The sequence below is a fragment of the Egretta garzetta genome, unplaced genomic scaffold (genome assembly GCF_000687185.1).
Source record: "Egretta garzetta isolate BGI_Z169 unplaced genomic scaffold, ASM68718v1 scaffold142, whole genome shotgun sequence".
Classification (NCBI taxonomy): domain Eukaryota; kingdom Metazoa; phylum Chordata; class Aves; order Pelecaniformes; family Ardeidae; genus Egretta; species Egretta garzetta.
This window is the reverse complement of record NW_009258955.1, coordinates 1,498,414-1,517,667: the sequence shown is the minus strand read 5'-3', so window position 1 is coordinate 1,517,667 and position 19,254 is coordinate 1,498,414. Positions and strand designations below refer to the sequence as shown.

General features: G+C 37.6%; 2 protein-coding genes across 2 annotated transcripts in view; one reads left to right on the top strand and one right to left on the bottom strand.

The window, feature by feature from the left end:
• Positions 1-272: 272 nt before the first annotated feature.
• MASTL (microtubule associated serine/threonine kinase like) lies at positions 273-15,713 on the top strand. Its single transcript, XM_035890152.1, has 11 exons — positions 273-407; positions 1,846-1,985; positions 2,778-2,866; positions 4,185-4,291; positions 4,627-4,759; positions 5,349-5,521; positions 6,675-7,919; positions 9,876-10,014; positions 12,998-13,111; positions 13,198-13,299; positions 14,515-15,713. The coding sequence occupies exons 1-11, from the start codon at positions 273-275 to the stop codon at positions 14,670-14,672; spliced, it is 2,535 nt and encodes an 844-aa protein (XP_035746045.1). The 3' UTR covers positions 14,673-15,713.
• Positions 15,714-18,775: 3,062 nt separating this feature from the next.
• Positions 18,776-19,254, bottom strand: part of ACBD5 (acyl-CoA binding domain containing 5) — a 33,431-nt gene continuing 32,952 nt past the window's right edge. The window contains exon 12 of the mRNA XM_035890146.1: positions 18,776-19,218. Coding sequence (XP_035746039.1) covers positions 19,215-19,218 — 4 coding nt within the window. The 3' untranslated portion in view covers positions 18,776-19,214. The remainder of the gene's footprint in view (positions 19,219-19,254) is intronic.

Genomic DNA, 19,254 nt, shown 5'->3' with positions numbered 1-19,254 from the left:
TGTGGTTCAGAATTCCGTCTGTATATGAAGTTATAGCTCTGTTCTATGTGTGCATGTGTACAGAGATCATAGAATCATAGAATGGTTCCAACCCCCCTGCAATGGGCAGGGACACCTTCCACTAGATCAGGTTGCTCAAAGTCCCATCCAACCTGGCCTTGAGCACCTCCAGGGATGGGGCATCCACAACTTCTCAACAAATTAATTAACTGAAAAACTGTGGGTTGATCAAATAAAAGAATGTTTATCTACTTGGTTTTGTTTTTCAGGTGATGAAAAAAGCCGACATGATCAACAAAAACATGGTTCACCAGGTCCAGGCAGAGAGGGATGCATTGGCTCTCAGTAAAAGTCCTTTCATTGTGCATTTATACTACTCACTTCAGTCAGCTAATAACATCTATTTAGTGAGTAAATAAATGGCTATGGTGTTTTATGATAGTGTTCAAAATGGAGTGCAGAACTATATTCATGTCTGAAAACATATTTTTATGGTAGTGAGTGGGTATTCCTTAGTCACTTTTATTTTTTTCTTCCTCAGAATGGTTGAAAAAGTGAAGTATTTCTCTTCCCCGGTACCTTTGAGATCTTTCTACCTGTGTTCTGTGTTCCCTTTTTTTTTTTTTTTACGGGAGAGTCTAATCTAGTTTTCTAATAGCTAATCTGTCTCAGAAATATGTAGAAATCTTGGGGAAAACAAAACAAGAAATTGTTCTGTTCAAGCAGAATCCAAGTGACTGGAAAACACCCTGTGGCTCACTTAAAGGAAAATTTGTTTTACTTGTTGCTTGTGCTCAAAATTTGTTATGGTAGTTGGCCTAGATGGCGAGAGGATAACTGAGTGGCAAAGCTAAGTGCTAGTCTACATGGAGCGCTGTGGAGTACAGTAGGACTTTAATATGGTTTTATACACTGCCTCCACATAAAGATAGTATGGATTAAGACTGTCTGCAAAGGGTCTACTGTAACTTGTCTGGTTTGCTGTAAAGAACAGTGAACAGTTTAATTAAATTCTGAGGTGAGGTTGCTATGTGCTCCTACAATGCATTTTGGCTGTAAATGAAGGTTGCTTTTCCTGGAATCTCTGAACTGCTGCATGGAGTAGAGGATTTCAGGGTGAAGGATTTGTAAAGAAGATGCTAGAGTCATATATATGGTATAGTATTGTATATTGGAATCTAAGTACTGGTGAGATTTTTTGACCAAAACCCTATAAATTCCTTCTTGTCATTGACGAATGAGTTTCTGAAACCCTGCTGACTTTTCTCCTGTCTTGAATAGGACATGGGCCATAATAACGTGTGGGCTTACATGATTTTTCTTGTTTGTATTTTTTAAATGTTCCTTTTCATGTCTTAAATGCACAGTTGCTCTCGCTGTATACCTTTTATAGAAATCTGTGCTTATTTCACAAGGCTCAGGTATGAATTTAATATTGTCTATAAATACTTGTATAGAACAGGTATCTCAATGGTTTTATTTTGCAAATCAAAATATCAGTGGTCTTTGGCTTCAGGCCTCGTATTTCACAGAATTGCTTTGAAATTTATTTTCTATAATATAGAAATCTGTCAGAAGTTAATGAAAAAGCTGACTGCAGCAAGTAAGCTAGGCAAATAATATAAGTAAATGATCTATTAAAGTAAAATATTTCATGTTGCCTGAAGATTTAATTATTTTATCTAAGTGAAAATATTGTGTGGGAAATAGAAGCTTCCTTGTGCCAACTTCATCAGCTTCTGCTCTTTGAAATTGTATTTTCCTAGGGGTGAAAGCTATTTTATATTTTACTTGCAAATTTGAAATGTGTATTAAAATGTTAAATTTAAAACACTTGAATGGCAGGTGATGGAGTACCTTATTGGTGGAGATGTCAAATCTCTACTCCATATTTATGGATATTTTGATGAAGAAATGGCTGTTAAGTATATTTCTGAAGCAGCATTGGCTCTTGACTATCTTCACAGGCATGGGATAATCCACAGGTAAAACCTACTTGTTCTTACAAATAAGTATTCAGGTTTTTAATTTTTAACTTAAACACATAACCAATCACCATTGTGTAGTAACAGCTACCTCATTTGCTAGAGCTTCTGGAAGCTCTTTTTGCATGTGTACACTGCAGCAATGTCATGAAACAATACCTAAAAGAAAATCTGTCCATATATGTTAAGCAGACAAATATATACTGCTTTCCCCTGCCTGCATGCTCCTCCCCAGTACAGTGGTGTGTTGGCAGCTATGCTGCCTTCTAGGTCCCCTCTCCCTGTGGCTTTTCAATGACTGTTAATTCAGGAACCCTCTGGATGCTGCAAGCATTTAACTGTCCCTAGGACAAAGGGACGTTGACTACTCTAATGCTCTCCCTGTAGCAGGAGTTATTTGCTGCATTCAGTAGTTCTACAGAGAACATGAGTGAAAACTTGAGGTGTACTAGAGGTTTGCTTGTCGTGTGTGGGAGCTACACATTAGCAAATGTTGAAATGCTAGTACTCGTGAAGAGCACATGTTAAACCTGCTGAAACACCAAATATGCAGCTCTTGTGACATGCATGTCACAAGATTTTTGAGGCCCAAGACATATTTGTACAATATTTAGTGCTAGATATGTTTAATTGTTTTGGTGTATTCCTCCAACTGGAATTTTCTGCTGGCTAAGAGATGTTACTGAGAAACAGCTATAATCAATGTTTTGTGTTAAGTGTTTCTGTCCTGTTAACTTTCTTAGTATTGCTCAGTTGTTTTTTTGCTGACTTCAGCTATATTCATTTCTTCAGGGATCTGAAGCCAGACAACATGCTCATTTCTAATCAGGGCCATATAAAGTTGACAGACTTTGGGCTTTCCAGAGTTACTCTGAACAGAGGTAAGAGTTGTCTGTATCCTTCTGGTTGCGTTAGAAGGTATTTTTGTTACGTTCCCATGTTCTTGAATGCTTTACATCTCCGTAGAGGGGAGCTTTCAATTAAACAAGCCCAAATGTGCACTAATATCTGATTTCTAGTAGGTAAGTACTGATAAGGTACATGCTAGTAAAAGGTCTGCTCTATGCATTGCACTTCAGAAAGTAATAAATTCTTTGGGAGAAGGGTAATGAAATATGATCTAGAGCAGTTTCTTTGAGGGGTATGGCTTTCAAAGTTTTCTAAGAAGTCCACTAAGAGAATTCAAAGGGTGAATGAATAATTCAGTCTTTTTCTTGGTGCTTCTCTGGCTATTTCTGTCCTTCAGTCATGTTTGTCTGTCCTCGCATATATTAATTTCCAACCTGACCTGGGACCTTTCAGACATTAATGTGAGGGATGGGGAGGTGGTAAGTCCCTAGCAGAAGATTATAAATCAGTGCTATTAACATATGAGCATACTGTTTTCAAGTAGCAGAAAATGTAGCTGAATAGTCAAATGACTGTCTAGCACAGGCAATAGGCTGCAGGTCTTAAGATGAGCTAGTTTGCACCCCCAACCCCTTAGCCATATCAGCCAAACTAATGCTGCACAGCACCAGTTTAGTTTTTTGAGACAGCTTCTGGTGGGTACATCCTTTTTGTATAGTTAAAGGAATGAAGAAATTCAGAGTTGTCTATGGAGTTTCTGACCCATGGTTTAAGACTATAGAAGAAAATACAGTATACTTCAGATTTTCCATAATATACTCCTTCAACTGATAATTTCTAATGGGACGGATTACTGTGTCCAGTTGAATATATGTAAGCTGTAAGCCTACTTAACTTTAGTGAGCAAAAAATGGTACCTAAGGTTAAATTTTCACAGATTAAAAATTTATCTGCTTTTTTGAGATGTCTTAGGAGAGAAGGCAGGCTCTGAACCAAATTTACCATCTTAGCCCATGGGTCGTAAGGTGGAACTGCCACCTAAAAACCAAAGCTGGTATCAAGTTAGAAAACTTAATGCAACATAGTATATTGGAAAAGAAATTGGACTTCTACAGTTTCTATATTTATAAACTGTATTTTTATGATGGATGTCCAGGAAGAAACAGCTTGTGTTGAATAAGAATGTATGAGTATGTCTTCACCTGAGCTTGGTGGCTGCTTTTGTATATTTGTTCAGTATGTGACTAAATTTCTTTTCCTCATGATAAAACTTAAGTCAATGCCCTGTAATTTGCTTGTTTAATAGCAAAAGGAAAACCTGACCTGCTTCATATTTTTGTCTGTTTGTAGAGATAAATATGATAGATATCCTTACTACACCATCAATGGCAAAGCCAAAACAAGACTACTCACGTACTCCAGGACAATTGTTGTCTCTCATCAGTTCTCTGGGTTTTGTAAGTAATTTTCACTGTCTCTGAAGTACTTAATTATTTTAGCTTACTTACTATCTTAAATGTAATAATAGGAGTGATAAGGCTATTCTTGCACCTCTTCTGCCAGCTGGTAGAACAACTTCTTATATGCTTCCAGTACCTTGGAGTTCTGAAGTGATTACCTTGGACTATATTTCAAACTGCTGACTATCAGTTGTGCTTCAAAAAATTTGGTAAATGGGCGTGGCTAAGCTCCAATGCAAACATAATTAAGAATGTGTGAAGTTACACTCTCAATCCTGGATGTTCTGTTCAGGCTCCATTAACTTTTAACTATGCTTCTTCTTGCTTGATAGTATACTCCTGTTGGAATGAAAATGCCAGGGCACAATTCAAGTCAATCATCTGACAGTCTGCATGGAGTTGTTTCTCCCTTACCTATGGTCCAAAAGGAAAATACCCCTCTTTCAACTAAATTATTCAAAACATGTGAGTATACCAAGCCTTGTGCTGAGTAATACTCTGGCAGTAAGGTTGTGGTCTTTTAATTTTATGTGAGTATCTTGGACCCACTTGATAAAAGGTGTGCTTCTATTGGTGTCTTGCTGTCTGCCATTCCTCCAGTACTTCAGGTCTGGCATGTTTTTGCCTACCCTACTTATGTAATGTTTTGATTATTTTTTTTTTTCCAAATGCACAACCACTGAATTCAAATTGACCCTCTAAGACTTTATGGAAATAGTGTCCATTCTTGGCATACTTTCTTTGACAACTAATTAATATTACAATGTGTGTTTTCATTTAAATTGTCTTATCTTGCTGCTTTCTCATTTCTAACCTGAAATGGGAAAGAAGGCTATGATGGTGCTAATGTCCATGTTGCTTTTGAATTCTTGGTAAGTCCCTACTTCAAAAAGTGAGTGAATTGACTATGCAGGAAAGATGTCAAGAGAAGTTTATGATGTTGTGCATAGCTTTCCATAACTTCTGTTGATGTGAAAGCTTGACATACTGTGAAGCTGGCTAATATACATTGCCTATTTGTATCAACATTTGAATTTTCTTTTTTCCTCTCAAGATCTTGATACTTCTCAACTAACTCCTGTGATGCCAGGGAGAAGTTTAACTCCTACTCTACTTCAGTCAAGGAAAAGGTTTGGTACCTCCAGTGCCAGTAGTCAGTCACACACATACCTATCCAGTATGGAATCAGAATGCTGCAGCAGCTCCAGGTGGGAGAAAGATGTAGAGGTCAGGACTGTTTCATCTTACCACTATACATGAAAATTAGCTTGTACTTGTATATGCACTGTTTCAGATCTCCTCTACCTACTCCCCCCAGTTATTTAAGTGTAGAGAAGCCTTCCTAGAGGAGAAGCAGCAAGGGTTGTAATCCTTGCTGAGTAGGAGTTTTGGGTCAAACCAGTGTTGTTTTTTCTTCAAACAAATAGGAGTCCTGTGCAACATAACAGAAAAAGCAAATGCCATTTAGCCTGCAGCAAAGGAGTGCAAGAGAAGGCTTCTCCTGTATGGGACTGGTTTAGCCCTGTTCTTCACAAGATGGGCAATGCTAGGAGCACTGGCTCTTTGGAAGCTGACCTTATCCCTATAGCTTTATTAGCTTAGCATGCAGACAAAAGAATTTCTTTACAAGGCAGAACCTGAGGAAAAATAATAAGCAAAATACACTTCAAACTTCTACTAGCTGTTAAAGTTTATATTACTGAGGGGTTTTCTATCAACTAACCTAACACCAGTAATTAGAGCTGATACAAAATACTTTTTCCTATTTTAAACTGTTAATAATTCTGTACAAATACAGACCTAAAAGAAAATGCTGCTGTGCTATTTAGTCCCTTGCCGTGATTCCTATATAGATCACATGCAGAAACTTAAGTTAAAACAAAGAATTAAAATTATTTTAAACTGTCCATTTCCCAAGGCTTTGTTTTTAGTATTGTGATATCAAAATAATAGTAATATCAGACTTTCCTTTTGTCATCTCTGAAGTATAATATGCCACAGGGTAGTATGATGGGGTTCTTTGGTTTAGGGTTTCTTGGAAACTCAGAACTTCTGTAGCTTAACTTAAGATAAAATCACAAATACAACTTCAATTGCTATATTTTTTTCTTTCTCAGGCATTTAAAAATACTGCTTTTTCTGTTGTATTCCAGACAGCTTATTTTATGTTCTTAAACCAATTTATCCCTAATTTAGTTTTTAATTTTCTTGATTTTTATTATGTCATGTTTGTCACTACTAGTGGTTATAAAGAATAACTAATGCTCGCCAATTCGCAGTTCTTTATGGAAGTGGAAATAAGGTATTTTAAAGGACACGTTTCTGTAATGCTGTAATCTTCATTTTCTTGATACTCAAAATGTAATGTGCTCATTTGCAGCAAAGTGAAGATGAACTATGTTCTACAACAGGCAAAACAAGTAACAGTGGGTCAGCTCTCCTTTCGAATGCAGAATTGCTGAATAGCAAAGGTATTAAAGCTTTAAAGAAAAAAGAACTGGAGTCTGCCATTTCGCCCATCAGCAGCAATGATTCTGGAAGTAGGCAGAAATTGGGAAGTGAACATTCTGATATAACAGATACTCCTGTGACCTCATTGGATGTGAAAGGCATAGTCAGAAAATGTCTTTCTGAAAATAAGATTTGGGAAGGAAAGCTAATTGTAAATAAGAGAGATATGACTAATGAAACAGCAGAAACTTCTAGTCAACAACAGTCACCTTCAAGGCAGAATGAGCCTGTTGGGCCTATCAAAGAGGAAGAAATTTTTGAAAAGCCAGGTGTAAAAAGAAGCTTTGAATTAGTTGACACTAGTCCTTGTCAGGAATTTAACTATGTTAAAAAAAGCAATGCAGAATATAAACGTGGCTGTCAGATCTTGGAATTTCCAGCAAACAAAAGGACAGGTTTGACAACAGAAATTCAATCCTTAATGCTTTGCGATGATGGATGCCTACGTGACACCTGCAAAAGCATGGAAGAAGTTAAAAGCTTTATCAGTAACCAGCAAACAGTAGAAAAATCAGTTGCTCCAATTATAGCTAAGAATCTTATATGTGACCTGGATGCAGACTATGAAAAGGATGATAAAAAGGAGTACATGAACTCAAGTTTTTTAGGCACTGACGATGAAAAACCTTTAGGAGTCCTCAGTGCAGATTCCGACTTATTTCCTGAAATGTCTGTTACAGAAAGCCATTTAGAAAAGCAGCTTTTAGATTTGGACAAAAGTGTTAAAGACCTCTCTTTTGAGGAATCAAAACCAGATGGCATGTTATTAACATCACCAGAGTCCCAGGATGCCTTGCAAAATGGAGAGGAAGCACATAGTGTCCAGGACTGCAAGCTGTTACATTATGAAAAAGATAATGACCAAAAACACATGAAAGAAACTTACCTTGACACAGTATCTTCTCCTTCAGAAAAGATGATGGAAGCACTGAATCTCTTAAAAAAAAATGCAGTTGTTTTTCGAAGTTATAGTAGTCCAATTAATATATCCAATATATCTGAGCCGTGTAGCATGGCTTCCTTAGATATAATGGATCTTTCACCTGCTTGTAGTGGCTCTTACCCAACAGCTATTACTCCATTACAGAAAGGAAGACCATATAGGGTCTATCAGGTATGTAAAGAGACATGTAGAGTCTTTGTGCATGCATTAGACGCTAGTGATCTGAAATTATTTCAGTTGTTAATTTAGGGAAAATTGTAGTTTGAGGTAGTCTGTCAAAGTGACCTTTGCTGACAGCCTTTCAGTTATTGCAGTAATGTGGCCAAAGTTATAATTTCTGTAAGACCTTAGCAATAACTGGTTTGCAATTGGTTTGTTACTGGCAAACCCATAACGTTGGTTTGCCTCTAGTTCAACATGCATTGTCTGTCCACTGTTCTGAGAAATCCTTTGCTCTTACAGTGAACTGGTAAAGAAAGCCTGCACTATTTTGTCTCATCCTACCTTTAGTGCAGTGTGGTACTTCCTGTGAGTAATTTAGATTTCCTGATGTAGTCTTTGATTTTTTTTTTTCCTTTTTTTTAAAATCCTGCATCCCTCCTAGGATGGTCTGCAAATGCTGTTCAGCTGCTTGTAACTGCTATTGTGCTTGCTATTTTTTTTTTATCCTGGTAAAAGGGAGGGTGTAATGTGTACTGTCAAGTACCAATAACTAGCCTACTGATTGATATAAACAGTAATATTTGTTTGCAGGGCCTGAAGGTTTTTGCTTTGACATTTTTAATCCTTCTGATAGCAATAAAAATCTTGTTCTAAAGTAAATTAGAGCCCTAGTGTGGGAAAAGTAAAAGTATACCTTTCAATCAGTGTTTCCTGTTTCATTTTGGCATAGCTTTACAAGATGTTCATCCAGTTACTTAGGTTCTAGTTGCAGGATTTAAAGCTTTCTGACAGAACTGACAGTGTGTTGAATTTAGTGTACCAAAATAAGACATTCCAAAACATTATTCTGGGGGAAGCCTTTTTTTCTCATGTCTTTGTCTGAATTGCTAGCTTCTGTTTCATCTGCATAAAATTTTAATTGACTATGAAACTTAGCTTGCATTCAGCTGAAATGGAGTTGAAGTAGTATGCCCTTCATCTCCTGAGAAATAAATGACTGATGGCATTATATGTTTTTAACTTAGATTTGAACAGGAGGATACCTTTTTTGCATACTTTCATGATTCTTTTTAAAAACATATAATTGCGATCCAATTACCTGTCTTCTATTTTAATAGTGGATTCTGTAGCCTTTATGGCATAGCAATAATGAATCTATCTCTGCTGCATTGAAGATAAAGTTGGAAACAAAATTATACCAGATAATGGGAATTAAGAGTATATTGAAAAATAAAGAATGACAGTCTCTGCAAAATAATTTAGTAGTATCTCCAGGTCATAACAGGAAATCTTTCATTGCGGTTAGCCTATTGGCTGTCAGAATTTATTGATCTCTTTGCAAACCTGCATATTTTGTCTTCAAATTTTCAGAATTACTTTCAGAAGGTTTGTGTAGCTGTAAAAAAGTCACTAAGTCTAACTTGAGCAGAACTTCATCTGCAGGCATCATTGTTTAACCTGTGTCCTATGGGTTGCATAAAGAGCTCATTGATGTATTTTGAGTACATCTGGTATGTAATATGCAAGAAAAGTCAGGATTCTCCTTTTTAGTTTAAAGGTATTTGACATAAATGCTTGCTTTTAATTGGCTAATACTAAGAACTCAGTGCTAAAATTGGAGGCTGTTTTGACATTCTGCTTAGTAGGGTATCTTCACATTTGAATTTGAAAAAGGAGTTTAAGATTGGGGATTTTTGGAGACACTACTTGTGGATTTGACAGCAGAAGACGACCTTAGGGAAAATTTTCTTAAAGAGTAGTCATCAATTAACTTTTTATGTGTCAAGATGGTTGAAATAAAGAAATGGAAGCACGTTTCACACATAATTTTTCAGGGAATGTACATTTTTGTGACATGTTCTTGACCTGAACTTAATTATCAACTGTTATACCCATTACTAAACCTGGATATGGGAGTTTCTCAGCTGGTGTTTGACATCTGAAATCTTTGTTGCATCTTTTAAGACACCTCATCAGGGAGATGCTGGCACACCATATAGGACTCCAAAGAGTGTAAGAAGAGGAGCTGCCCCAGTAGAAGGTGAACGTATCCTAGGGACTCCGGACTATCTGGCACCTGAGCTGCTTTTGACAAAGCCTCATGGTAAGATAAACCAACCATGGAGTCTGTAAATCCTTGGAAGATGACATAAATTTCTACATGTCTCTAGAGTTCTAAACCCTTCAAGTAATACAATGTGAATTCTTTAAAAATACCTAGTACTTAGCTTTTGCCAACATGGATGGCTGGGTTTACTTCAGCTGCTCCTTCTGGTGTTGGTTTTTTTTTTTTCACATGACTGGAGGTTTTGACTGTCCAGCATAGTCTTGCCTGCTGCTAATCTAATGGTTTAGAAGCTCTGCTTAGGCAGCCTGAGACTTGTAGGTGGCTTGGAAATTAGAATTTGCTCATCCTGACTGTCCTTAAAGATTCTTTGAGGTGAGGAGTCGGAACTTAGTGAAATTTAGTATGAAAGGATTAAGCCTGCATTTATTCTTAGAATATATCCCATGTTTATGGATATTGAAGTGTTATATGCTTCCAGACAAGCTTATAAAGTTGCATTAAAATCGGTTATTGAGTTCAGTCATCTCATGAAATACATAAGATTTCTGGCAGGATCTTCTATACATGTGGATAGTAGTAGCCATCAAATATTTTTTTTGCAAAATATTATAAGAAAATAGCACAATTTTGAAGTGCATTAATTTCTTTGGCTCAAATCCTGAGCTCCACTGAGATCAACAAAATGTCTGAAATATTTTCCTGCTAACTTGCAAGGACCATTAATAAAAAATAAATGCAATGTGTCCCTGATACATTGATGTATTTATAATTACATTTTATTTCTATCTCAAAGTATACTTTTATTTTTTAGAGCTAATAATCTTAGGCAAATTATATGACATAGGAGGTGTTCATTGAGAAATAGTGATTACTAATCTGTGGAACAGCAAAGTTCTGCTGTATGCAGACAATATACATCAACTAAAACTGCATGAAGAGAACAATCCTGGTTATTTGGCAGGCATTAAAACTGGATGATGGCTTGGAAATGTAATTAATGCTACTGAGACAATGTGAAACTTGGTTGTGAGGTGACTTCTGTGCAATTATTGAGTGGTTTTAGGACTTCAGTGATAACTTGCAAAGAGTCTGGGGTTTATGTCAGGGAATGATAAATCTCCCATTACCTTCAGTGAAGCCAGGGTTTTCTGGCTTCAGAACTCAAAACTTTCCCTTGCTAAATATTTCTGGTGTTGTTAACTTGCTTGTAAATGTAGTTGTAATCCTAATCTATAATCATGTTAGAAACAGAAATCAAAGTTTTGTAACTTAGATTTAACATTCCCATCTATCTTTATTGTTGAGTTACTACCCTAAGAAAAAAACCTGCATTCCTATGCCTTCAGAGAATCATACTTGATATTTGATGTTTGTGTGTGTTAGGGCTTTTTGCAATAAATGTAATGTTCTTGCTTTGTTGTCTTTTCATATGCAGGGACTCTGATCTCTGGTGAGTTTGCTATATACTGTGCAGAAATGGAGTGTTCAGCCGTAACTGTGAACAGTCAAAGTATAACTAGATCACTATTTCCAAGAAAATTGTTTGGGTGAACAATGTTTCTAGATAGAAAGATATGTTCAATGTGCATTCCATGTAGGAATGTGTGATACTGCCACAAAAGATTCAGGAGATGTCAGCATCACTGTGGTGAGACTGTCAGAAATCACACTTAAGCCTATACTTCAAGAGTAAAGTCAGCTTTCTTAAAAATATTGTGTAACAGGAAATAAATGAGAGACTTTCTCTCATTGCTTCCTTTCACTTCATGTGATCAGTCTGAATTACTTTGTGTATGGGTGAAGAAGTCTCAGATGCTCAAGACCTGGTATTTCTGTTTCTTGCTTCAAATATAGATAGGCATAGCAGGGATATGGTTAGAGTTAACCCAATCTTTAGTTAAATTGGGTGAGAAATTGCTGCTGAAACCTGTGTCGCTACATTGTTCAGAGTGGTGATCTTATTAGACTTTGACTGAAGCTGGGAATATCTTGTCTGGACATCCAAGTACCTCTAACAACAGTGGATGTGATGTGCTTTGATGTGCTTAGCTTGGTGGGGCACTCTTATTGCTGTTAAAAGTTGCTAAAATTGCATTAGACTACTTGTTATACACTTCAGTTTTCAGCATTTCTAAATTTCTCACATTTCTAAACTTAGTCAGTAGTCCTTTTGAATGGTTCAAAGCATTTGTTTTCTTAAATTGGAGGTGTCTTTTTTTATATGCCGAGAAAAACTATGCTTACCCTCTTTCAAAGATTTTTTTTTTGTAGCAAGTGTGGCATCTACTCTTTGTACAGTGGAGTGGGAATGGCTTAAAGATGCAAAAAGCTTAGAATACAGGCAGTGTTGTCTGGGATTGCTTTGCTTGTTTGGTTTTTAAGTAGGTTAATAAGATGGGTTTGACAAAAAATGGAATGTGGAAAACCGAAATGATTTAATAATGGAGATGTAGCTAATAACTGCATTGCCCTAATCAGCTTTAGTGTAATGGAAAATAATTCCAGCTGCTCGCGTGCTGGCTCATTCTGCAAGCTGTCTTCAATATTTTGACATAAATTTAGACAAATGAAAACTAAGATTAGTAGTTTGAATTCTTGGAGTCTTCTCAAAGAACAGAGAGAAAGATATGGATTACAACATGGAGCATCCATCCAGGCTCTAGAGCAGTTGCTAAAGACAACTGTTTCTTATTACAAAACAATCCCTTGGAGAAGTCAGGTCCTGGATTCCCTGTAATGGAAGTTGATAATTAGATTGTTCTTAAGAGCCCCCTTGCTTTTATTACCCTGGTGTTATTTATAATGAATTAAGGAGCAGACTGGCTATAAAAAGCTTTGATATATATTTTTTTATCTTCTGCATGATTTAAGTACAGCTTATTTTGTTGCTTCCTTCATTTTTCCAATAAGTTTTGCAGGATTTAAACACTCTTCAATTTCTGCCATGGCTAATCTTCAAATCTTTGCAAGTATCGTTAAACCTTTGTGTCAGTGTAATGATCTGGATCTCTCTTACCAGGTTCTGCTGTTGACTGGTGGGCCCTTGGAGTTTGTCTTTTTGAGTTTCTAACTGGAATTCCACCTTTTAATGATGAAACACCAACACAAGTCTTCCAAAATATTCTGAAAAGAGGTAATCTGTTTCAGTAATCAGGGGAAGTATGTATTACCAACATTTGTTTTATCGTTTGAGTTACCAACTCATCTGCATCTTTGCAGATATTCCCTGGCCTGAGGGTGAAGAAAAGCTGTCTGATAACGCCCAAAATGCAATAGATGTTCTTCTAACAATTGACAGTGCTAAGAGAGCTGGACTGAAGGGTTAGTATTAAAAAAATCTCTTGTATTCTTTGTAGCTAACTAAAAAATTCAAAGTGGTGATGTCTTCCTCCTGAAACTTAAATAGGCATTAAGGATTATTAATCTAGGTGCCAGGTATAGTGCCAGAATACTTAACAAGTTGTAGTATTTTCTGCATTTCTTGTGCAATTTTGCCCTTTTGAATGAGGAAACCTTTTGGAGGGTGTGGTGGGGTTTTTTATTGAACCTTTGTTTTGTTTTAATGTTATTTTACTATGGATGTTTTAGTGTCTGGTATCTGACATACCAAAGTTCACTCTTACCTAATTCAGTTGCAGGTATCTGGGGGTTTTGACCTGATTTTTAGGAACCTTGATTAAAAGCCTATAGTTTGGGAGAGAAGCCTCCCACAAAAGTTAATTCAAAGGAGCTTTTTCTTAGGAATCAGCCTGTCTTTACTGAATGTATAGGGGAACACAGAGTTAGGCGATATATACTATATGAAGTCTATATAATTGTTTTGTTTTTCCGTTGTAGAAGAACTTGAAACATTTGCTGTTGTGACAGCAACTATATTTTATAAAAAAACTGATAACATGAAGAAAGCTTAGAGTGAGATGTGTTGGAAAAAGAGGAAGAAATCTTATAAGAAAACTGCCCAAGAAATCACTAGAGAAGGAAACAGTTATGGAAATGCTTACTCATAAAGCAACTAAAGGCTAGAAGCTGAAACCAGGCCAATTCAAATTAGTGAAGGCGCATGGTTAGAAATGAAGATCATGATGTCAACAGGGAATTCTGTGGCTCTTTAATGTCTCCCAAAAAGCATCTAATGTCTTATTTTGAAGGTGTTAGTTAAACACAAGTTATTGTCTTTATGCCTGGATAATAGGGTGAAATGTAGCTGCCTATCATGCATAGAAAATTAAACTAGATGACATAATGTTTTCTTCCAATCTGAAGTTCTTGGAAATTCATTTTTTGTCGGGACCTTTAACTGCATCTGATCTCTCCAGCCAATTTATAGGCAACTGAAGTGAAGTTGGATGAGTAGCTTTCAAGACAACCATTACAATTTCTTCATTGTAACTGAGTTTCCATCACTACCACCTCACACACACACACACACACACGGCTCCAATTCACACGCTCTCCCTTTCTGTTTCTCAAGGGAACAAACTGACTGTGGGCCTTGGACAAAAGTAAGTTTCTAACACTTATGGGCTTCTGTTTCAGAACTGAAACATCACCCCCTCTTTCATGGTGTGGACTGGGATAATCTACAGAATCAAACTATGCCGTTTATACCGCAGCCGGATGATGAAACTGATACCTCTTACTTTGAAGCTAGGAATAACGCTCAGCACCTCACTGTGTCTGGATTTAGCTTATAGCATCAAGATAAGTGAACTTTCTCCAAGTCTTTGCACACTTACAGGTTGTCCTATAACACTAGTTTGGTCTTAATTAAGTTTCCTTGCCAAATTTAGAGTGTGTTTTAAGTTATCAGTCTGTTTTTATTATTGTATCCCTTATTCTACACTGAAACTACTTGAATGAAACTTAGCTGGTATCAAGTGCCTTCATGCTACTTTTATCTCACTCACCGCACCTTACTAAGAGGCCAGAGTGTTGTATTTCTTGGAGCTAGTAACACTTGGCAACGACGGGGCTTTTTTTAATAGCAATGAGTAACTCTGGTTAGGAGGTGTGAAGTTATTTCCCAGTTAAACATACTAGGGAGAAGATATAAATGCATGCTACTTGTATCTAATTATAACTTACCTATCGGTGGCTCGGTGTGCTGGCGGTCTTGTTGCAGTAGTCCTTTCTGACCAGTCTGAATATTTGTCCACTGTGCAAAACTGATGTTTTTATTTGAGGTAGAAAATTGAAATCTTAATGTAGCATTGAAACGTCTTACTTCTGCTTATCTTACCCCAAGAAGGGTTAAAAGAGGCGGTGGTGTTCCAAGTTAACTCAGCGAGATGTGGCACGTGAGACTGGCAGTAGTTCGGCTGGTTATTACCCTTTCCTAGGCAAGTGGGGTAGGGAGAGGATACTTGGGGCATGTCTGCTTAAATCATTGTGTTGTAACCACTTACGCTGTAGGAGGATGGACCGAACAGCATACATTTTAGCAATTACTTTTTTAAAAAAGAAAATGCTGAGTATATGTGTTTGTGCTCGCTCATGTCAGATGATGGAAAACAAAAAAATCCCCTGTTGGCTAACAAGTGAGGTATTGTTCAAACTGAAGCTGCTATGTATATATCTCTATTAAAGACTATAATGCATTGAAAATTAAGACTGTTGTTCTGTAAAACCACAACCAGATCTTTGATTTCATTAGAACTTAAGTTACAAGTGTATATTTGGTATTATAAATCCTAATTAGGGGGTAGTATATTTAAATCTATGTTCAAATGCAACACACAGCTTGCATCTGCTAGGTTTTAGAGGTTTATTTGTTCGTAATTTTGTCTAAATTATATTCACTATTTTTCTTGCCTAGGTATCTTTCTCAGCTGACTTACTGAAAATTTTTATTTTTCAGGTTTGTACTTGCTAGACAAAGATAATTGTGCTAGGTGGTGGTGCCAGCAGGTGGCCACATGCCAGAAGCTGAGCATTTTGCTAGTGATTTTTGCCAAGTGGCTTTCAAGTCTCATGAACGTCAAGCCCCAGCAGGGGGAGTGAGTTGTCCCTTCATTGCCCGGCTTCCTGGAAGACAAGATTTATTGATGGAATTCTGAGCAAACAGTGCCTGCTAGGCTTCCTGCTGTCCCCTCAGGTAGCTGGGAAAGGAGTGGGAATGGTGGAGATAAAGGAAGTTTTGTAGGACCAAAAGAGAGCCAATTCTTAACAACTCAGAGTGACAAATCCCAGCTCTAGTGTGGTAACTCAAATGTAGTGAAACAGCATCTTGGCAAGCTGCAAAACATACGGTGAGTCTTGTTCCTTTTGCTAAGGACTACGGTTTCAGAAAACTTCTAAATTTTTTAATATTACTGAAATTAAAGTTACATGAAAGAGGTGCAAGCAATCAAATGTAATGCATTACTGGAGCAGTATCTGTAGACAACATTCTCTGAATATTCTAAGTTCTTTAGCATTTTTCCTGTGTGTAGTTAAGAGGCATAAACTCGGGGGGAGGAGGATTACCTTAAGTAATCATTGGTATTTTGTGCAATTTCTTCTCCCATTTCCGGTAATCTGGTTTAAGAAAACTAGTCTTACAGGAAGGAATCTCCATTTCATACTGAGGAAAACACTCTAAAAATGTGTTAGGAAATAATGTAAACTGAACACCACCACAGCTCTTTGTCTTCAGTGTTTTACAAATGGTTACAACCATTTTCCAGGATACTACATTCCCTTCAAGGCAGAAATGATTAGTTACAGGGGTATGGCATTTTGAAGATAACCTCTAACCCCTTGAAATAATTCTTAATCAGCTGCAAGGGTCAAGTAAGTGCTGATCTAAACTTTGCTTGACCAATCACAATGAGCTACAGGACTGCTTAAAAGCCTTTTAGGTAATCTCATGCTACTGTATACAGAGCTAGAGATGACTACACCAAACATCAGGCGTAAAGAATCTTGTTAACTTACTGTTTCATTCTTAGAAAGACCTCAAACCTTCTTATAAAAACCTTATTCTAAAAGAAAATGATGGTTCTTCTACCATAGCATTATAATGCAATACAAAACCATAAATTCTGTAGAACAATAAATAGGCCAACTAATTGGAATATTTAATGTAGAGAGTTATCACTACACTGCTGTCTACGGAAAGTAACAGTTCTAGAGTTGAGCCTGAAGCCTTGCAATACCCCGTTCCCTTCCATGTCTTGCACTCATCCTGATAATCACAAACAGGGAGTTGGAATTTAATGAGGTGATTGTTGGGGTTTGTGCTGTGGTTCTGTTGTGGGTGTTTTGGTGGGGGGGTTGTGGTGTGGGGGTGTCTGTTGTTACAAACATAAAGCCTAGCTTTATTCTTTCATATGGAATTCCTTGTCAACTCTTAATCCCATTGGTTTTGCCCCACTTACTGCTTGACTAGGAATATTACAGGGAAAAGTACAAAAAGCTATAATGTGGTAGCTGAAAGAGAGTTAAAAGTTTCTTTTCATTAGTAATCAACTACAAATATTTGTGTAAGCTGGGGAAAGTTTCTTGTCCTTAAGATTCTGTGGAATACCGCTTGGCAAGCACTCTACCTGCAACATGGTGTTTTGTGAAGACCTAAACTTTCTTTATGTGCATAACCTACACCCTCTCCCAAGGTAACCTGGAAGCTGCAGTGTTTTTCTGCTATTAGCTGGACAGAAGTGTGCTAAAAACTGGAAAGATCAGTAACTGTCACACTTACACAGCAATAGTGGTCTTAGACAACTGTTCCTACCCTGAGCGTGCTGTTAGGCTTGCCCAATGTTTGGAGGCCAAGATAGAGAGATGCTGCCCTGCGGTCTTGAGCTAGGAGGTTCCAGTTTCAGTGTGATCAGGTTTACCTATGGTAACTCTTATAGTAAAATGCATTCTTTTCCTCTCTACATTCTCAAAAAACTTACTTTGCACACTTTTCTGTAAATGTATAAAAATAAAACAGAGCAGTCTTGCTGTTTCTTGCTTCTGCATTTTTTTTTTGTCTTTAAACTGTCTTATACTTTTGGCCCTGCTGGGGTAGGGGGAAGACAGTGATTACAAGTAGGGGAAATACCAAATACTTCCTCATACAGCTGTGCATGCCCTTCAGTTCATAGCCTGTTAACACCTTCCTGCCATCTTTATTCTAAGCTACATTTGTGCATTTAAGGGGCTGTAGCTCTGGCAGAAGCCTGCTCCTCTGTGGTAACCAGGAGGAGGCAAGGACAGAGCAGCTCCATCTCTTCCAGCACTTACTGTGCTGCTGCAGGATCAGAGCAGGGGGAAACAGGGCCCTGGGGACAGAGCCACTGCCCCACATGCACGCTTATACCTGGCTCTGTTCTAGTTCCCTCACCTGAACACCTCTAGCAGGTGGAACATCTTCCATCTGGTTTCATCCAGAGCAAACCTATGCTTTTGCAATGAAGCTTGATTCACTGCAGGAAAGGAGCTGGGCATTTGCTTCAAAAGTGCAATTTTAAGCAGGGTCTAGAGGCTTCTGGTTTGACTGCCAGCCCCCCTGAGGAGAGCACCAGCTAGAACAATGTATCCCAGTTCTGAGCTCCAGTGATCTGCTTGCCCCAGCTCCTCCAAGTTAAAGCTGTGTCTCTTTGTACATGGGCAAATTGCAAAAGAGATGAGCTTTCTTTACCTTTAAGATGAAATACCAGCTAACTCAAAATCTGTTCAAGTTACAGTGAGTGGTTATAAAAGTGATGCTGTTCTGTATTACAACCCTAAGCCTTCTGCTTCACAGCGTAGCCAGCAGGCTCTTCTGTGCAGCCACAGCACCCAATGTACAGCATTTACTAAATATTAAGAAAGTTCAAGATAAAATACAAAATATTAAGGGATTGATTTATTGAAACATGAATAAATAACAAGGATGGCAGATGCCTACATGTATTTTGGTGGAAAGTTAACAGTTAGGTACCTTTGAGAATGTCTGCACCATCTCTAACGCTAGACATGGGTGTGAACTGGGGCAGAGGCACCCCAGGGTGCTGCTTCCGGAGGCTTTTCTTTCAACGTGACCATCACGCTCAAGTATCCTTCCTCAACAGTCATTTCTATCAATCATTTCATGAGAAGTCATCAATCGCTCCAGGAACTTTAGGCTGCAGCCTTGAGGCCTTCAGGTCACAGCAGAAGTTCGCTTCCAGCATAAGCTTTGTTCAAACCTGAGTTCAGTACACCTCATGCCAAAACTCTCCTCTGGCACATGAAACCATCTGATGGTTACAGCAGTCTTCAAACAGGTTCTGATCATTTTATTTTTTAATTCAGCTTTACAATAAGAGAATCAGAAGAGGGGAAAAACTA